At 34.9% G+C, this 19023-nt stretch overlaps 1 protein-coding gene across 4 annotated transcripts in view; it reads right to left on the bottom strand.

Moving 5' to 3' along the window:
• PPP1R12A (protein phosphatase 1 regulatory subunit 12A) overlaps nt 1-19023 on the bottom strand; it is a 112734-nt gene that overhangs the window by 15606 nt on the left and 78105 nt on the right. For 3 of the 4 annotated variants that reach the window (XM_053977374.1, XM_053977376.1, XM_053977378.1), the window contains 11 exons: nt 16698-16913; nt 15812-15906; nt 14693-14815; nt 13205-13366; nt 12587-12763; nt 8870-8960; nt 7228-7425; nt 6883-7051; nt 4643-4761; nt 3916-3981; nt 703-719 (listed from right to left, as the gene is read on the bottom strand). In XM_053977374.1, the coding sequence (XP_053833349.1) occupies nt 703-719; nt 3916-3981; nt 4643-4761; nt 6883-7051; nt 7228-7425; nt 8870-8960; nt 12587-12763; nt 13205-13366; nt 14693-14815; nt 15812-15906; nt 16698-16913 (1433 nt within the window). The remainder of the gene's footprint in view (nt 1-702; nt 720-3915; nt 3982-4642; nt 4762-6882; nt 7052-7227; nt 7426-8869; nt 8961-12586; nt 12764-13204; nt 13367-14692; nt 14816-15811; nt 15907-16697; nt 16914-19023) is intronic. The other variant, XM_053977377.1, reaches the window with a different exon arrangement.

Raw genomic sequence — 19023 nt, 5'->3', positions numbered from 1 at the left:
AAAACTATTTGTTGTGAGTTCTAGCATTTCAACAGAAACAGCTGATGAAACAAATCTTTAGCAGTTTTTATCCTAATAACTCAATAAAATCCTGTATTAATAAAGTTTAGAGCAATTTCACACTGCTCACTCTTCACTAATCATGTGTTAGAGCAGTTTTATTTAACATTATTTTCACCAGTCAGAACATAATAAAATTCTAATAATTAAAGCTAATGGTCCAAAAATAAATGATTTTTTAAAAATTATCAATATTTTAGCATTTACTTCTTTAACAAATCTTAAGGAAATGTGCTTTTCAAAGGCTGTATTTTTCTTGAAGTTACGTAGAAGATTTTCAGTAGGATATTCTAAAAGAGAGGCAACAATAACTCTTGTCTTCTTTGTAAAAGCTGGGTCTGTGCTGAAAAATCTGTAGGGCATAATACTGTGCTCACTATGTTCTGTGAAATGCCCAGCCTGCCTTCAGTGCACTACAAATACAGAGTTCAACAGATTCCCCTGCATGGAGTATTCAACCCACACGTGGCAGGACTGTAGCTTCACAATCATACTTCATGCAAAATATAAGTATCATCATAGCCTTTGAAAGCTCAATCCAACCACTGGATTTAAGCTGAATTTGTACATAAAGAACTTAAAATGACAACATGCAGACAGAAAGTGTAACAATTCTAATTATTTTGTTTAAATTGCACATACCTTGAAAGGCTCTCACTCTGAGGAGGGAAAGGTAAAAAGAGAGAAAAAGAATGGATTGGTGAATAATTTAATTAAAATACATAACAATCTGTGAACAAATACAACTAAACACATGCACATGCTATCCACCAGTATGTATTATCTGAACTGTGTCAAGCTTCAATTTTTTTTATGTCAAAATAGAAAAGAAGAAGAAAAGAGAAGAAATATGTGCTAGAATGCACTTGACAAAATATGATTTACAAGGACGTTAACATAACACTCAAAGTCTTGAGTGCCCTAAACAGTGGAGTTATTGCAGCAGTTAGTGCATTCTGGGTTTGCTTCCTGTTATCAAAGGCATCTGAACAGTGTTCCTCAAATTCACTGTTCCTTCTTTCTCTTCTTTAACATCAGCTACCATGTTTTGAACATAATGACTTCAGCTCAAAACAATATATTAAGATACAGGATCACTGTTTCAACATAGCATGACTTGAAAGAAGTTACTACAGCAACAACATAAGGAAGTACTTATTAGAGTTAATTTATATGACAGCAAATTTTGTCCCCGTGGATTCACCTGGAATGAATTAATGAAAGTAATATAAAAAATTAAACTCTTGTAAGTTGAGAAGCAAAACTAAGTGATTACTTAAGAGTGAGGGAGCATCCTCTATGTATTACATCAGCCACACAAACATTTTGCCCCTCTGGGTGGTCAATACAGATTCATAATTTTTTCCAATTATTATTCCAATCTTGAGTGAAGACATTTCAGTCAAGAAACTCTACTGACATATTATCACCTGGACATCCTCCAATGTTATTCACCTAGCAGTGGCTGAAGCCATCCCCATAGGTCGTTTTCTGGGGGAGCTGATGTGGCTTGCTTGGTTTCCTTTTATAGAAGGAAACTATTTTTTTCAGTGTACATAGGTAAACAGCCACATTCTCCACAATATACTCAATTTCCCCTTTGACCTTGAAGGGCTTTTACTGCACAGAGGATATCAAAGGTACATGCCATAGCCTAACCACTTCTAATAAAACATCACTCTTTTCTGTCAAGAGCATGAATAATGCTGGGAATTAAGAGATTTTGTAGAAAAATGGGCAAACTGTTCTGATGTTTCACCATAAAATCATTTGCGTTGGAAAACACTTCCAAGATCACTGAGTCCAACCTTTGACTGAACACCACCATGACAACTAAACCATAATGCTCTCATGTCCAGTTGTTTCTTGAATGCTTCCAGTAATGGTGACTCCACAGCCTCTCTGGGCAACCTGTTCCAATGCTTAACTACCCTTTTCAGTGAGAAAATTCTTCCTGATGTCCAACCTGAACCTTCCTGGTTCAGCTTGAAGCCATTTCCTTTTGTCCAGTCCCTGTTACCAGCGAGAAGAGGCCAACCCCCACCCGGCTACAGCCTCCTTTCAGGGAGTTGGAGAGAGGTCTCTTCTGAGCCTCCTTTTCTCCAGGCTAAACAACCCCAGCTCCCTCAGCCACTCCTCACAGGACTTGTGCTTCACACCCTTCCCCAGCCTTGCTGCCCTTCTTTGGGCATTCTCCAGCACCTCAATGTCCTTCTTGCAGGCCCAGAACCAGACCCAGGACACAGGACTCAAGGTGTGGCCTCACCAATGCCAAGTACAGGGACACAATCCCTGCCCAGGTCCTGCTGGCCACACTATTGCTGATCCAGGCCAGGATGCCACTGGCCTTCTCGGCCACCTGGGCACAGGCTGGCTCATGTTCAGCCACTGTCACCAGCACCCCCAGCTACTTTATCCCCTGGGCAGTTTCCAGCCACTCTGTCCCCAGCCTGTAGCACAGCATGGGGTTGTTGGGACCCAAGTTTTGTACTTGAGCCTTACCGAACCTCATCCAGTTGGCCTTGGCCTACTGATCCAGCCTGTCCAGACCCCTCTGCAGAGCCTTCCTGCCCTCCAGCAGATCAACACTCCTGCTGAACTTGGTGTTACCTGCAAACTGACTGAGGGTGGCCTAGGTCCCCTCAGCCAGGTCATAGATGAAAGTATTGAACAGGACAGGCCCCGATAATGAACCCTGGAGAATTCCATTCCTGATCAGGTGCCAGCTGGATGGAATTCCATTTACCACCACTCTCTGGCGCTAGCCACATAGCAAAAACTGCACCTGTCCAAGAACTCCTGGTCAGTCAAATCTATATGTCTCCAACATTCCAGCCCAACACACTCACCCTTTTAATAATATTCATGATTTTGGGACTGATTTAGCACTATTTCACTGTAATGTTATTAATTTTATCAGAAGCACCACATAGCATGCTCTACCAGAATTAATGTCTACAGAACAGAATATGAAGTAATTACAGACCTAGGGATAATGATATGTACCACTGGAATGGGAGGAAACAGGACTATGCAGTTATGTTAATGTGCCACAGAAATAAAAAATACAGAAAATCAAAATGGCACAGAATGAGTCTCTTAACTAAAATATTTAACAGATGTGTAATGTAAGCTTTTACAAAAAAGAAAGAAATATCACTTGTGTTTTACTTCTAAGTAATGAACATGATTGTGTAGTGTGCTACTCCAGTGTTTAGGTCAAAAGAAATATATTATATATTCTTTTTATAGTTCAGCTTATATAACTAATTCTCTCTTAACACCTTTTCATCCCACTGTCAAACACCATTCTGTTTTCAAGAACTTTTCCCATCAAATCAAACCTATTATACAGTTTTCCACTGACTTTTTATCAAGACCAATAATACTCATTTAGGATATTCAGAAAACCATTTTGTTCACTGAAGAAATTACATGCATTGCACTTTTCAACTTTCTGTGTTTCCTTAAATTAACTTCTCATATTATTTTTTAATTATAATGACAGCACTGGGCTTAATTTTCAAAGCTTTTAATTAGTGTGTATAAGTAATTGGCCATAATTTATCTGAAAATAACAATGTAGGTAAAATAAAGATTTTGCTAGGTAGAAACAGAATGCTTGCTCCAGTAACCTGCTGCATCATGTCCCTGACCTGTGCGCCAAAAATCGAATCTACATTTTCTGGATTTATAATCTACATTTTCTGGATTCTATGTTTTCTATACAAATGGAATGGAAGTCAAAACGGTCAGTTATGGCCACTGTTGATATGTAAATTCAACTGTAACAAAAATTTTACAACAAAATGTATCTCTTAAAAGTTAATTAACAAATTATCTTTCTTAAATTACCTGAGTTTCTTTCTTATTTGTTCCTTCTTCTGAATCAGATTGGTGATCCTGTTCATTTTCATCACTCTGGTGAAAGAGGTAGGAGAGGAAAAATAAAACTGTTGAAAGCTTAGTAAGATTTTAATGCATTCTACACTTTGAACATGAAAATCTAAAAGCAGCAGAATACTCCAAAGAGAATACAGAGGATATATGAAGAAAATTCTCAAACAGGTACATATTTTCAGTACCAGAAGGAGATGAAACAATTTTGCATTTGACACATGAAAACCTGACTTTTACATTATATATGGATCCCATGACAAAGAAAAGGAAAAAGGAATAGTCTGAAACATCAACTATAACCTTTCTAATCTGACAGCAGTTCTTTAAGTTGCTAAGTAGATAGCTACTTGCAATGTGCCAAATAAAGAGTCTCATTTTTACAGCTTTGGTACACATGCAATAGAAAACATTTGTTGAATAATTTATTTCTTTTCCATAATTAATAATTCCTATTAAGTTATGGTTACTACAGTGTTCTAGAATTCTGGTTAGCAGTATCAACTGAAAAAACTTAATTTTGATTCTGCTCCTGAAAGCATCAAACCAAAACCAAAGACTATTCAAATTGAAAAGCATTATATTTTCTAGAACAATGAGTTACATATTGTATTACTCTAAACAATTCTCTATTTTAAGAGTACACTACACACATTTAATTTTGCTACAAATGAAATTTACTTACATCCTGAGTCCAAAAAGAAACTCCTGTAGATCGTCGTTTTTCTCTTGGTCTCCGTCTTTCCCTTATAGACTTAGGCTGTGACTTATCTTCTTCCTTTTCTTCTTCTTTTTTGCACCCTTCTGTTAATAACAACTTTCTCATTCACTGAATTATGACACAGTCTAATTTTCTGAAATACTTCTTCTCAAGTCTTTAAAATGTTCACAATAAATTCTTTTTACCTGAAATAAATTCACTGAAGAGCTTCTTACCACATACAGGGTTTGCTGTAACATACACTTCTCAGAACACATAGCTCTAAAATACTCTAGATATTAATTTCACCTCAGTCACCTAATCAAAATGTCTTAATCTAACAGCAATACAATACAACTTGGACTTACAATTCAGTTTTCAAAACTGCCATCTAATAATTGAAACATCTGTGTCAGCAGATGTATAAAAGTACAAAAAAAAAAAAAAAAGAGAAGGTAATCCTTTACCATTCTTCATCAAACAAGCTTTTTTGTTGCATAAATCAAGGATGTAATATTAAATAAAACCCAGCTTTTACAAATCCTTCTTAGAGTCCTCCTTTTCATCACAGTCCTCTCCATTTTTGCTCTAAGGAAGAATAAATTGGGACCTCCTAGGTTAGATTATTACTGTATTACAGATGTCCTTTTCCTTTAAAACAAATGCAATGGCAATTTGAAATAGATGCAACAACTCAGGATTGTGTTTGCTACCCTATGTATTTACAAGTAACGTGTGCAAAAAAAAAAACAAAACAAAAACAAACCAAAAAAAAAACCCACCAAAAAAAAAACCACCATTGAACAAACATGCCCAAACCAAAGTTCTTTACTTAATATCATGCAGTTTGTTTAGCCTGATGTTCTTTTATTAAATAAAGAAACCACAGAATTGAGTCCAGATAGAAGAATCACTAATCATTAATAACTCTCATCACTAGCCTTCAGAGGTAAATAAACAATTTAGAATGAAGCAAAAATTAAATAGGAAAGAAGAGAAATACATTTATGGTGAGCATACACCTTTCCTAATTTAATAAACTAGGGTTTTACTGCTGAGATTTCAGATGGTAGTGTATTTCTCCTCCAGAAGTCATAACTTGAAAAAAATAGAACCTCTGGTAGCTAATATATACGAAATGAAAACCTTTTCCATAGAACAATCTAGAGTGAGTTTCCTAGAGTAAGTATGCATTATGAAAGAATCATAATCCAAATTTCAGTTCATTTTAGGAAAAAGGGAAAAAATTAGAAAGCATATCCATGAAGCCTAGCCCCAGTAACTTCCTCAGAAAATACTGTTCTAGGGAACATGGCAATACTGCTATATAGTTCATGGAGATTTCATCAGTGGATCATTTTATCTGACCCTCTGTGGAACAAAATTATCAATTTCAATCAGTAACCCTACTGAAGTTACTGATCAATAACTTGAATTAAAGTTTTCTCTCAAGTCAACAGTGGCAAGTCCAAGAACAGGAGATCACACTGTATGTTAACAGGCTCCTCATTTGACAGGCAAAGAATCAGGCACAACATGTCTCAGAATTAAAGCAGGTAACTCACATTTGAAATGAGGGCAAAATCTCTGTGACATCAGAGAAGAACATTCTGTGATCTCTGAATCATGCATCTAATCCTCAGTTTAAGATTATATAAACCAGTTAAAGCATGCAGAAGTATGGTTACATCTGAACTGCAATAGGAAAAATACCCTTTAAGGACCTCTCAGGGCTGTATGAGCAGCTGGAAAAGGTTTCCAGCTGCTTATACAACCCTGAGAGGTCCTTAAAGAAATAAAGCATCATTCCAGTCCTTCAATGTGGAAGGACTGAAAAAAACTCCTGGTTATTTAGCAATTATTTAATCAAGTAAAATTCCTTCTTAAAACATGCAAGTATTCAGACCTTGAAATACAGTATTTTATTATAATTATTGTGTTAAAGTAGAAATTAAAGCATTATGTGGATATTTATGGGAGTATATTTGAAATTTCTGTGACCCAACAATAGAAAAAAAACCATATGGCTGCGAAACTGCCAAATACAGAAAATCTTTTTTCCTCTCTATATGAAAGTTTTGAAATTTCTTACAGAAGATTTGAGCAAGCTTCATCCCCAATGGTCTTACGTATCTCACCCCATTCTGAAATACCTCTGGAAATGTAAGCTACTCTTTGTCAACTAAAAGAAAAAAAAAAAAAACCTTCATGAACAGTAATCTTACCTCTCTCACTTTCCTTTGTTCCACTCCGAGAATAGGCAGAAGTTATACCTATAAGACTGTTTGGTCTGTTTAGCTGACTTGAACTTGATAGAGAGCTAGTGGACGTGGAGAGTGAAGAGGTGGATGATGAAGAAGTAGAAGTTGAACTTGGTCTATAGCGATGATACGGCTATTCAACAGAAAAATGTCAGAATTAATTTACCAAGATTAATGAATATAAACCACGAGATAAGAAAACATTTAACTATATAAATTATTCTTACAGTAGTACCAAAACTAAAATAATATTGTTGGAGTAAAGATTCATATAATTTCTCTACCTAAAGAGACTCATCATGAAAATACCTCTTCAACAGTTCGGGAATATCTTTGTCTATAATCATCATCTTTAGTTTCAGATTCTTTCTTTTCTTCTTGTTTTTCTTTGTCTTGCTTTTCTTTCTCCTCCTTTTCTTTTTCTTCATTTTCCTGTTCTCTGGTTCGTGTGGGACGACTTCTTCCTATAGTTTTTTCAGCTTCTTGAAGATCTGTCAGTGTTACGCCCTGTGAAAACAGCAGTCAGCAAACACCATTTAAATATAACATTAACATTAATGTAGGTGATCACATTACATAAATATTTTAAAGAAAACATTCAACTTAAGAAAATTAAATATATCTATTAAGAAATAAATTTTACCTATATATTCTACCTATAAGCTTTCCTCTTGAATCTTTGAACCAAACATCCCTCTGGTATGTGGCAAGTATTTGCTGTAATGTGATCTACCACAGACTCTCCAGCAAGCCAATTTTTAGCTGAACTAGTAGATACAGATTGCACAGAAGATCCTATAGAAATAATTTAAGAATCCAATAGATGCTTTTAATATGATTGTAAGCATACTAAACATTTCTGAAAGAGCCCTAAAAATGTAATACTCATCTTTTAAGAAATGTTGATACTTTACAAATTAATCCTTGCAATTCGATTTTTAGGTCAGCAACACTAAAAAGTCTCTTGCTATTTTTAGGCTAAAAACTAGTTTTGAAATAAGCTCAGAAAGCAAACAATTTTATGAAGACAGCTTTTCTCTACTATACTTTTCAGCTAACAGATCTTAGTGAGACATTGCTCAAAACACTCTGTAATCTATTCTTCAAAGCCAACTTTGCATCTTATGAGTTACTTAATTGCTTTTAGCGTTGATAAAGTTTAATCCAGTAATTCCTGGTAGTTTCTTCACTGTATGGATTCAGCAATAGTTAGCCTGTAGTCTGACCATCATTCAGGGCTCTGAATTAGTACTACAAAGTAAAAAATAAGTCCCGTACAATTAAGTTGTATCAAGCACCACAGATCTCTCATTTGGAAAGCTAACCAGAAGTATTTGAGGGGTTTAAAACTGCGAAGATTTGAAAGCAACATCAGTAAGCAATGTAGCTATGGACTCAGCCTAAAAACAGGTAAGGAAAATGGCTAGAGTATTTCTTTGTGCTGTTTTACTCAGGGACTATTTGCTGATTATTCTCAGTTTGCCAGCAGACAGTGGCTGGCAGTTACTCCACTGCCCAAAGAGCATTCGAGTACCATTAGAGATACTCTATTTTGCTCCTGCCACGTTGGTCCCTGTGACAGGATTGTGCTAGTTGCTGATAGATATGGCTAAAAACTGGGAAGAACTTCCAAATATATCAGTATGCAAACTAAGAGAGAGAAATGCTGCAAAGAGATACACAGTTAGATATTAGATTATTAGCACGTAATAATAATTACCACTCTCTTTTAGTATTTTTCCTTCTCCAGAGAAATTAGATTAAAAGTATTTTTTCCTATGTCATGAATCTTATTAGCTACCTATATGCTGATCAGCTCAATTGTACTATCTACAATAGCACATGCACAGAAAAAAAAATTAGAAATGGATGCAATTGCAGTATGCTATGCCTATTTCTCAAGAATGATGTTATGGGTATATTTTCAAAAATGTAGAAGCTTTAGTAATACCTGTGTAGATCTTCTAGACTGTCGTGCTTGCCTGGATCTAGCTTTTCTTTGGGACTCGGACTCTTCATCCCGTACTGGAGTGAGGTATGATCTAAAGAGTTAATTACAAATAAAATTAGCATATGATAATTTTTGCACAAACTTATTAAGTGGTCAAACCCCCACCCCCTCTCCAACACTGCAGAATGAAAACTAAGGCAGTCAGAAGAAAATATTTAACTATATAGGATAGATTACATTTTAGACATTTCATTCACATCATACTGATCTACTTACTCAAGACAGCAGCTTTAGAACTCAATTAAAATTCCCAGTTTTCCTACTTGATTTAAATTTTTTCTTCCCATTTTTTATAAATTTAACTTCAGCTCTTTTGATACATCACTAACACAGGGGTAGAAGACCTCAGAGATTCAGCCAGTTAAACATTTATACATTAAATATGTGTGTGTACTAACTTTTAACATAACTTGTAAGCTTTCAGAAAAAGCCAAATGTACTGTTAATGCAGAAAACCTCATTATATCATCCATTTCACCAGAAATAAAGAATCCCTCAGGAGGTGGTTACCATATTTTCACATGAATCATCCACACTTTGAGTAACCCAAGTCCCTTTGAAGAAAATGAGCTTAAAAATAAATCTTCATGAAACCCACAGAAGTTCTGCAGAATAAGCAGGTAATTGTAATCAAACATAAAAGGCTACTAGAGTAGACGTGCAAGGTCTAGACTCTTTTTAAGAAATTCTCTAATCCAGTTAACAGGTAAAAAACCAACAGGACATAGATACATTCACAAATGCATATATTTGTATGTATGTAAACCCATAATTAAAGAACATAAAGATTTTAATGCATTTGTTGATTTTCTATGGCAGAATACTCTGTGAAGCTGCTATAATTTCACACAGTTTTAAAATCCTTAAATTGGCTCTAAATTAGAAAAAATGAAAAAAAATATTTGAAAAAAGCAAAATCAAGAGGTTGCTAAAAGGCTGCTTAAAACCTCTCTGAGCTTCTTTAGATCAGATTCTGTAATATTTTCTGATTGTCTCTATATATCATTAGTTAAGAATGGTTAAGCCACTGGATAAGGATTCAATAATTTGCTAGTGATTATGCCATCAATTATTATCACCGAAATAATTTATGTTTGGAAAGAGCAGTTTGCTCACTTAATAATATATTTAGTAGCCTTAGCACATACTAGAAAGAGTTCTGAAACAATCATAAGAGTTAAAAAACTTAATTTACACAGACCTATGGATTACAACCTATGCTCTACCCCATTAAAATACTTACAACTAACTGCTATACTTGAAAATGTTGAAACAACTTCCATCTTATGGCGCATCTTAAAAACCTGCACTATGTAAATTTGATTTCCTTACCCATGTCTCTTGCAAGCAGCATTTTTGACTGACTTTCCATTTCTCAAAAACTCTAGGCTGTATCAACACAAGGAAAAAGGTTCCCATTAAGCTGCTATAGTTAACTTGACCTGAACCACCACCTACCTAAGAGGGCTTGATTGCAGAGCAGGTGTTATCTTTAGGGCTTAAAATTGCTACAAACTGTTTCCCATAACCTCCTTTTAGTAACTGCTGTACCTACGCCTACCTTCCACTAAATCTGAAATATTTTTAATTGCACAGAGAAAATGAAAAGTCTCAACTTTTCAGGTGCACACGGCAGTTACAGTCAAGAGTAGAAAGTGCTCTTCCCTAGCATCCCTTGCGTGTGCCACACAGAGCTACCTATGCTGTATTATTCATGATACAAATATTTAAGAGACTCAAGTTTGTCATTTCCTTCCCTGTTTCTTCCTTGTTTTTTTTAGGATTTTACCAATCCTGAAAATCAAATAAAGAATATAGCTTCTTCAGCTGTTCCAAAAGAATGCACCATTATGTGCTTCATCAATAAAGTACTTTATATCTTCACTTTTCAACTATCTTTGAAACAGTCTTGCAAACATACTTTCTAAATATACAATTTCAGCTGATAAACACAGATTAACCTACTTCACTACTTAAGAAAATATATACCATATAATATTTCATACACATTTTTTTCATGTGCATAGAAACATATGTAGATACACACACAAATTATCTATCTATCTATCTGTATATATACACATATAGATATGCTTGTGCTCATATTTAGAGCGCTACATTCTCAAATGCATGCAGCAATTATTCCAATTTTGACTTCTAAGATTCATGGATATACTAATATGCCATCAAGAATGCATCTGCAACAGTGTTTTACACAATCAGCCCAGTCAGAGAAAACCACGGCATTTCAGGCCAACTGCAGGTATCTAAAACATATGTAGTATATGCACATTAGTATACACACACTAGTGAGAGCAAACGAGACAGCAAAAGCCTAATTCGAATTTTCCTTGCCTTTCTAGCTGATATAAGACTGAAATAGTATCTGAATTTTAGAATTTGAACTACTCTGAATTATTTTCAAGAAAACGCATATTTTGTTGGTTATGCTTTTCATTTGTTGGGTTTGGATCAAATTTCACTATGGAAAATGCAGGTTCTAACTACTGTAGTTATTGAAATGGATTGTTAGCACATGTGGACCCTTCCTGAATCACGGTGGGGAATAATAAAAACATAACCCACGTATCATAGAAGTTTTTTCATCTCAGTTTTGGGTAGGAAGGAAGTCTACAAAAAACAGAGTACCCTAATTAGGCCTCTATAAGGAATCTTTAAATGCTGCTGCCTTAAGTGAACCAAAAGAATACAATTTTCTCCTGTAGTAAGGAATGGCTTCATTACCTCTGTGAACATACAGAGATACACATATCTGGCACTGATACAGAAAGTACATTTCAAACCTACTACAGGAGCAACACACAAACCTTAACTGCAGCAGGAGGGTTAAAGGATAAACATTTATAAGTACCCAGAAAAGAAGAACATGGGAAAGCTAACAGGAATTAACAATCTTTTGAAATCTTATTTTTGCTTCCATAAATAGAAGGAAACCACTCTTTATGGAAACAAATATGCACCAATCTTAACTCATCCTTCATATAACTGTAAACAGAAAAAAACACCATATTCTTAAAATAAGATTTACATCAGGTTCTTACTCATTCTTCATACTGAATATCTCTTAAAGCATTGCATTTGAAATTGTATGACTGTTTCAAGTAGAAGAGACCCTACATCATGCAATGAAATAAACAGAATGTGTTGGGTTCAATACTCTTCTCAATAATGTCAGGCATACAAAATAATTGAAAAAATGCTATGCTGTGACTTATTAGCATACTGCCAATGGCATACTATCTCAGTTTGCAGCAATGTAGTTGTAGTAATTAATTAATTAATTGCTAATTTAATTATTTTTAATTCAGTGTTTTTACAGAGTTCCATTACTGGTATTTCTAAGAGGATTCAATCTGTTAAGAGAAATATAAATCTGAAAATACCATATACCATATGAGAACCCAAGGCCAGTAAAAAACATACAACATCAAAGTTTAAATTTCATTAATGGTGTCTACTAGTACTAAGCTCTTAAATGAACTGAGGTACCAGTTGTTTCAATGCACAGCAAGAAAACAACATTGCTTTACATACCGTACTGTTCAAATCTGTGGTAACCAACACATTCCTTTAAATAATAAAAAAAAAGTATAATTTTTGTGTAAGAGCAATATTACTCTTAGGACCTTTACACACCTCCGTCTCTCCCTGACCTCTGATGTTGAGGACACAGTGCCAGAAGTAGCTGTAGTCATGGCTGTGGTAGTGGCTGCAGCATTTACAACAGATGGTGCAACAGGAACGGTCACTGCTGTAGGAACAGTGTCTTTTTCTTTCTCAGTACTATCCTCAGCCCACAAACGATTTGCGGTACTACAGCATAACAAGCAGCAACACAAAAAAAGAGAAAAGGAAACAGCTAAACAATGAAAGCACTTTACTAAACAACTAGTAACATGTAAATTGAGGGATGGATTTTTTTTTAAGAAGCAAACTGAGAAAGGTCTCTATTATGAAAGCTCAGCTTGAGCTATTAAATTGAATAAATTAAGAATTACCAGTTCACAATAACTGAACTTTTATTCTTCAGACTCTTCTAACATTTGACTTATTCTTTTATATCAACATGGCTTTCATGTTACAGCAGAAAGCCATTCACAATTTTTGAGCCAAATTGTATAAAATCAAAACAAATTTAACAGTAAAGTGAAAAAATCCAGAGCCCCAGGATCTACTAAACAAGAACGCATGCACATACATAAGCACACAGTAGACCTGACAAAAAAAAGGAACAAAATGTCTTGGTGCCATTACCTGCTTTGTACACCTGCTGAAGTAGTACCTGTTGTACTCTTCGTAGTAGTGTTTGTGCTGGCAGGCAGTGTTTTCTGAGGACCAGCAGAAGAGGTAACTGTTGATGCAGTACTTGGAACATTAGAACTTATCAAATCATCTTGTCTTCTACCAAAGGAGCCACTGAAGGAGAGACATGTACAATGACTGCATTTATTACTTATATTTTCTCATTAAAATATCACCAAGCTGTGAATGAACCATTAAATTTTTGCCCATGTACTCTGTGCCTCAGTTGAGTCTTGGAAACTTCTGGTGCAAAAAAGGCATTTTTTCCATTGTTTCCTTGGCTAGGACTTTTAATTTATCATTTTGGAGGGCAGCAGAAGTGTCCCTTAGTCCCAACCATTTCTTCACCGAACAGGATAAAGAACGGAATCTCACTCGTTTATGTAAGAATGTCTTGATCACATCTACTAAAGCATTCATACAGGGCCCCAAATGTCCCATTTTTAAACTGCTGTTTCACCCACACTGAAGACCTCAGAAAATGCAGAACCTTACTGCACAGCTTGTCAGGAAAGAAAATATCATCAATATCACTACTCTTATAATTTGAAAGCAATTAAATATACTGCCCCATTTAAAAAAAATCTTTAATCATTCCCAGGAAGAATAACATCCCACTCAGGTTTTTCCCTTGCTCTTCAAGCTATAAAGCAGACCCAGTGGTTTACAAGAAATAAATATGATTTATGCTGTATGAGACAGCCTGGTTACTGATAACATCAATGTCAAGACTCAAAAAAATGCTAAGTATGTTTCATGTACATCAGCAGCACGTATCAATATGCAGCTTAGTTATTTGATTCTTTTCTTTGATCTATTCATTTTAGCTATTTATTTCCCCACTAATTACAATGAAGAATTTGACTTAAATAGCTACATTGAAACTACACAATGCAGCAAAGTTAATAATGCATTTTATGTGCAGCATATGATTCCTCCTGAGAAAATTCTGCAAGTTAGGAACCAGCACACCTGAGAATTATTCTCATATTTTCGTAATTTACTATGCATTCAAGTGAATTCTATATATTCTAAGATGCTGATACTCAACATAGGTATGGCTATAATTTAGAATTAAAGACAGCAGTCCAATACCTCCAAGACTGTCATGCAATAACCAGAATTCAACAGAGACAGTGTTTTCCCCCTTTTCATATACCAAGCAGAAACATTGCAACATTTAAAATAATTAATTTTGACTACTGAACTCATCTGGAAAGCATCAAATGAACCCCAAACTGAAATAAACCATAGGAAAAAGAAAGTATTTAACTTTAATTACATAGTTTAAAATCAGCACAACCATTGCAATACACACTTTGCAATTATTATGAACATGGCAAAATGTCAGTTATAAACCGTCCTTATAAAATTATTCAGTACTTGTTAACATTTAAGCCTATTTTGATAGAAAAAAGAGAAAATCCCCAAATCCCATACCTTCTTTGATAACTTGTGTTTAATGATGTAGGACCTTCATTCAAACTGTTTTTCTTGACATCTTCCTCCCATTTTCTCCTGGTGTAAGAACTGCCACCACGTATTGAACTAGCAGATGAATCCCTGTAAAGGAGATTGTAATTTAGCAAACTTACATTAAAGAAGGCTGTTTTTGATGTGAGTTGAACAGGAGCTACAAATTAAAATCCTGGATAACATACTTAAAATAAACGTAACTGAATAAGGTATAAAATTGCTCTTATGGACAATAATTTTCAAGCCACTGTGGAAAGATACTATATTCATACTAAAACTATTAGAAACATAAGAAGAAAGCAGCATCAAAAGAAAACTGCTAAAGAGGATTTAATCGACATTAAATCAATTGTTGTTTATTATCTGTGGTCATTGCTAGATCTGTTTTTCTCAAAAAAGGAACAAGACGTTTTTCTGTTTGCTCCTGAGATTATCCAGTGCAATAAGGGAAATCTACTTGGCTTTTTTAATAGCTGATTTGATGGCATTTTTCCATTCTTTGAAAAGAATTATAAGAACTTTAAAAGCTGACAAGCCCTTAGAACTCATGATACTCTAAGACCAGTGTAACTAGGCTTGCAGTAGCTGTTCCTGAGGGGTCTGACATGTATCACTAGCTGACGTGACTTCAGTCATAAGGAATTTCCAGGCTGTTGTTGCAGTTTATAGCAGCAAGGAATGACCTTGCAAAAATCTACTTAGAAAAACTATCCCCAAAATTGACATACAAAACCTGAATTTCTAATAAAAATGTCAGCTCAAGATTTGAAGTTCAGATAACAAGAAGAATAAAACATGTCTTTCACAAAATTATATGTAAGGCAATCAGGTGTACAAGGCAAAATAAAACAAAACTTTGAAAAGATGTATTCTATGTTCAGATACCTTTGGCCATCATAATGCACCTCTTTTTGCATGAAAATGTATGTTAGCATTTCTGCAGCTGAAAACTGTTGGTTTTATGCATAATCTATACAGCCAGACAATGCTATAAATTATCACTGTTTGAAAACGTGGAAGTTTGTCAGTCATTCTAAAATCCTATTTAAATTTTATATTAAAAAAATATAACTTCATAGTCACCTGTTTTCTTTTTCATCAATGTCAGAGGTACTGGCCAGCCGTCTTGGTATTGTAGGTGCAACATATGCAAGTCGAGTTCCTTTACCATCTTTCTCCTGAAAGACATTTGTTTTTTGTTAATTGTTACTATTATTGATTATCTTGTCTGGAAAAGCATCATTATGCCAACTCTGGCCGTGTTTACTGTTTATAAAAATGACCTGATTATATAAATGAGTTTTAAGCTTTAGTTAACTATCATATAAGACTACAACAGGAAAAGGAAACTGCTAATGTTTCCATTCTTGTGATGCTAATGACTTATTTCCCTTTTTTCTTCTTTGCTGCAGTACAATTCCAACAGAGATTCTTGAAAGCAACTGGTTCAGTATTTTTATATAGTACAGTACATTATTATTCTTAATCTTTAGATCATATAAACATTTGTATTTGGAATAGAAGCACAAGTTCTATTTTGTTCAGCTACTGCAAAACACTTGGTTTAGTATATCCATGTTTAGTTACAGAACCAATTTTTGAAAATAAAAAATCACTACAAAATGAAAATGAATACAAATGAGACTTTTTTCATTTATAAGATTCTTTTAGCATAATTCTCCAAGTGATGCAAATGCTATCAAATCTCTCATGTCCCCAAATTGTAAAAATGACTATTAGCTTTGCAAGTCCTAAAAAGGAAGGAAATGCCAGACCTATGTACCAGACACTGAAGGAGCACATTACACTTTGAGAGATACTATAAAGAAGCCCTGTAATTTAACTTTTTGGAATTTTAGTAAAGAACAGATGTGTATTAAAATCTTATTTCTATAATACATGATTAACATCCATACTAAGAAAGGTATATGAATTCCTCAAAATGTTGTTTTATCCTGAAAATTATTACCTTTTCTTTGTTGTCCAGAGAAGAGGAAAGTCTAGGACTTGATGCAGAACGCATAACACCTGCAGAGTCCTTTTCTTTCTGAGCTTCTTTGGCAGCAGTAATCTCTGCAAGTGCCCCATAACTACCAGTTTTTCTAAGACCCAACCTCCATGAAGCAGGAGATTCATCTTTCCTCTCTTCATCTTTGGGAGATACCTTGGTTGTAGATGTTGGAAACTATAAAACACATGAAAATGAATTTACATTATTAATTTATGTTACCCGTGGTAATTCATGTTCCTTGCAAAGATTCAAGAACACAGTTGTTTTTAATAATCGTAAGTGCTGAATTTATAAAGAAGTTGTAGTGAGAAGCAACCTATGCACTTTTCTCTTGAATTAGTCAATGAGATCAGAAACGTAAGACCGGTCAAGGAATACCACTCTTATAAAAGTTAGCTTACAAAAACCCACACTTTTTAATACACGCTGTGAACTTGAGATAAAAACTTAGAAACATGCAAATCTGGTATAAACATTTTGATTAAATATGTTATTTTGCAACCTGTACGTAAACCTGTGCACACAAGAACCTCACCATAGATTTTCCACCCTTACTGGGCACAAGAACAATGCCAGTTTTGCGCAAGCCCTGCCTCCATGATGCAGGATCTACTGACTCCACGACAGGCATGATAGGAGGAATGAAATCATACTAAAGCCAATTAAGACAAGACAAAGATGAAGATCGAAAGGAAGGAAAATAGAAACCAAAGGTTGTTTTAACACCATATAGTTTGTTCCTAGGTTTATATTAGGTAACTCTTCATTACAACACAAAAATACCAAAAAAACCAGTAAGACACTTAAAACCATAGTAACAGATTACAACTAAATGTAACACAGGATGTTTAGCTCATTCAGAGACAGAATTACAGCTTGCATAGAAAAGAACAACAAAGCCTGTGACCTTACAAGGTCTGTGGCCTAAATCCTCACACTGTTGAGAATACTGGAAGATTCACACTAACATATCCCTTATCTTCTTACCATGTATCATTCAGATCCCCAAATTACGTCCCACGCTAGCGTGGCTATCCTCCCAGACTTGCCTTACCTTCAGTACCTGCAGTCACAGAGCAGCATTACTGAAAGCAATGCAGAATGAAGAAAGCCTGACTTTAGCTTAGTATAGTGCATCTGCGCCCCTTGGTTTGGCCATCTATGATGTAAAAGCAGAAGTGCAGCTACAGCAGATCAGATGGTGCAGACCCAAAAAGGCAGGTGCAAGTGTAGGTGCAAGATCACACACAGAGTGCTGCTTTACTTTCATTGGTAAAAAGAGTTTAAAGCATTTTTGTTTATCTATCTGCTCCTTTAGATCACATGTACCTGCTATGTTACAAGATCATAATTTTGATATTAAGTACATTTATTTTGTAGCTACAGAAGGACCTGAGCTTTTCACATAGTAATAGGAAGATAACTACACTTTATTTTTAGCCTGCACTTTTTACCTAGAAGACCAAATATAAAGCATTAATTTCTGCATAACACAATCAGAAGTGTACTGATGATTTATAAAAGCTTATAATTTAGCTTAAAATCAAGCTTATTTCCTCTCTTATGAAAATACACCCTCATATCATTAAATCACATACCTGCACCTGTTAGATTAAAGTATACTTTGTAAGATGAATCACTATTAGATTCTATTTTGAATATGGACACATAACCCCAGTAAGCTCCTAGGAGCAAAATACACTTTATAGTATTCTCCTAGTAGTATGTCTTTTCTCTCTACTGTGGCTGCAGTATATCATGGTTACCACTTCTCCTGAACATGTTTTTCAGATGCATCAGTATAGGCCTACACTTTGATGATGATGTGTACAGAAAAATTGTAATGAATGACAAATGAAGATTTACTGGCTTACTATCCAGTTTGCTCCAATATTCTAAAAGTTTGACTTCTGACTATGCATTCTGTCAGAATACCTACTGTCATTTTTTTCCCCAAGCATACCTATCTTCCCCTTACCAAGTAAAACTCAAGTTCATCCAAATTAACTTTTCCTGTAAAGTTACAAGCTGTAAAAGCTTCCAGCAAGCAATATGGCTTTGCTAGGTTTGGCTTTGAGCTATGCATTGAATAAATCATGTGTCCCTATTGTCTAGCTCTTCCATGAGGTCCTAACCATATTAAAACAGAGATGAGACCCACACAATTTTTTACTTCTTATTTCAGGTATAATTTTCAACTTCTGTGCCAAAGCACTAGATGAATACTTCAAGGGACTCCCAAAAGTCACATAGTCATGCCTGTCTCTCTAGAATTAAATGCATC

The sequence above is a fragment of the Vidua macroura genome, chromosome 5 (genome assembly GCF_024509145.1).
Source record: "Vidua macroura isolate BioBank_ID:100142 chromosome 5, ASM2450914v1, whole genome shotgun sequence".
In the NCBI taxonomy this organism is placed as follows: Eukaryota; Metazoa; Chordata; class Aves; order Passeriformes; family Viduidae; genus Vidua; species Vidua macroura.
Note: the sequence above shows the minus strand (reverse complement) of the source record. Positions and strands in the feature narration are given on the sequence as shown.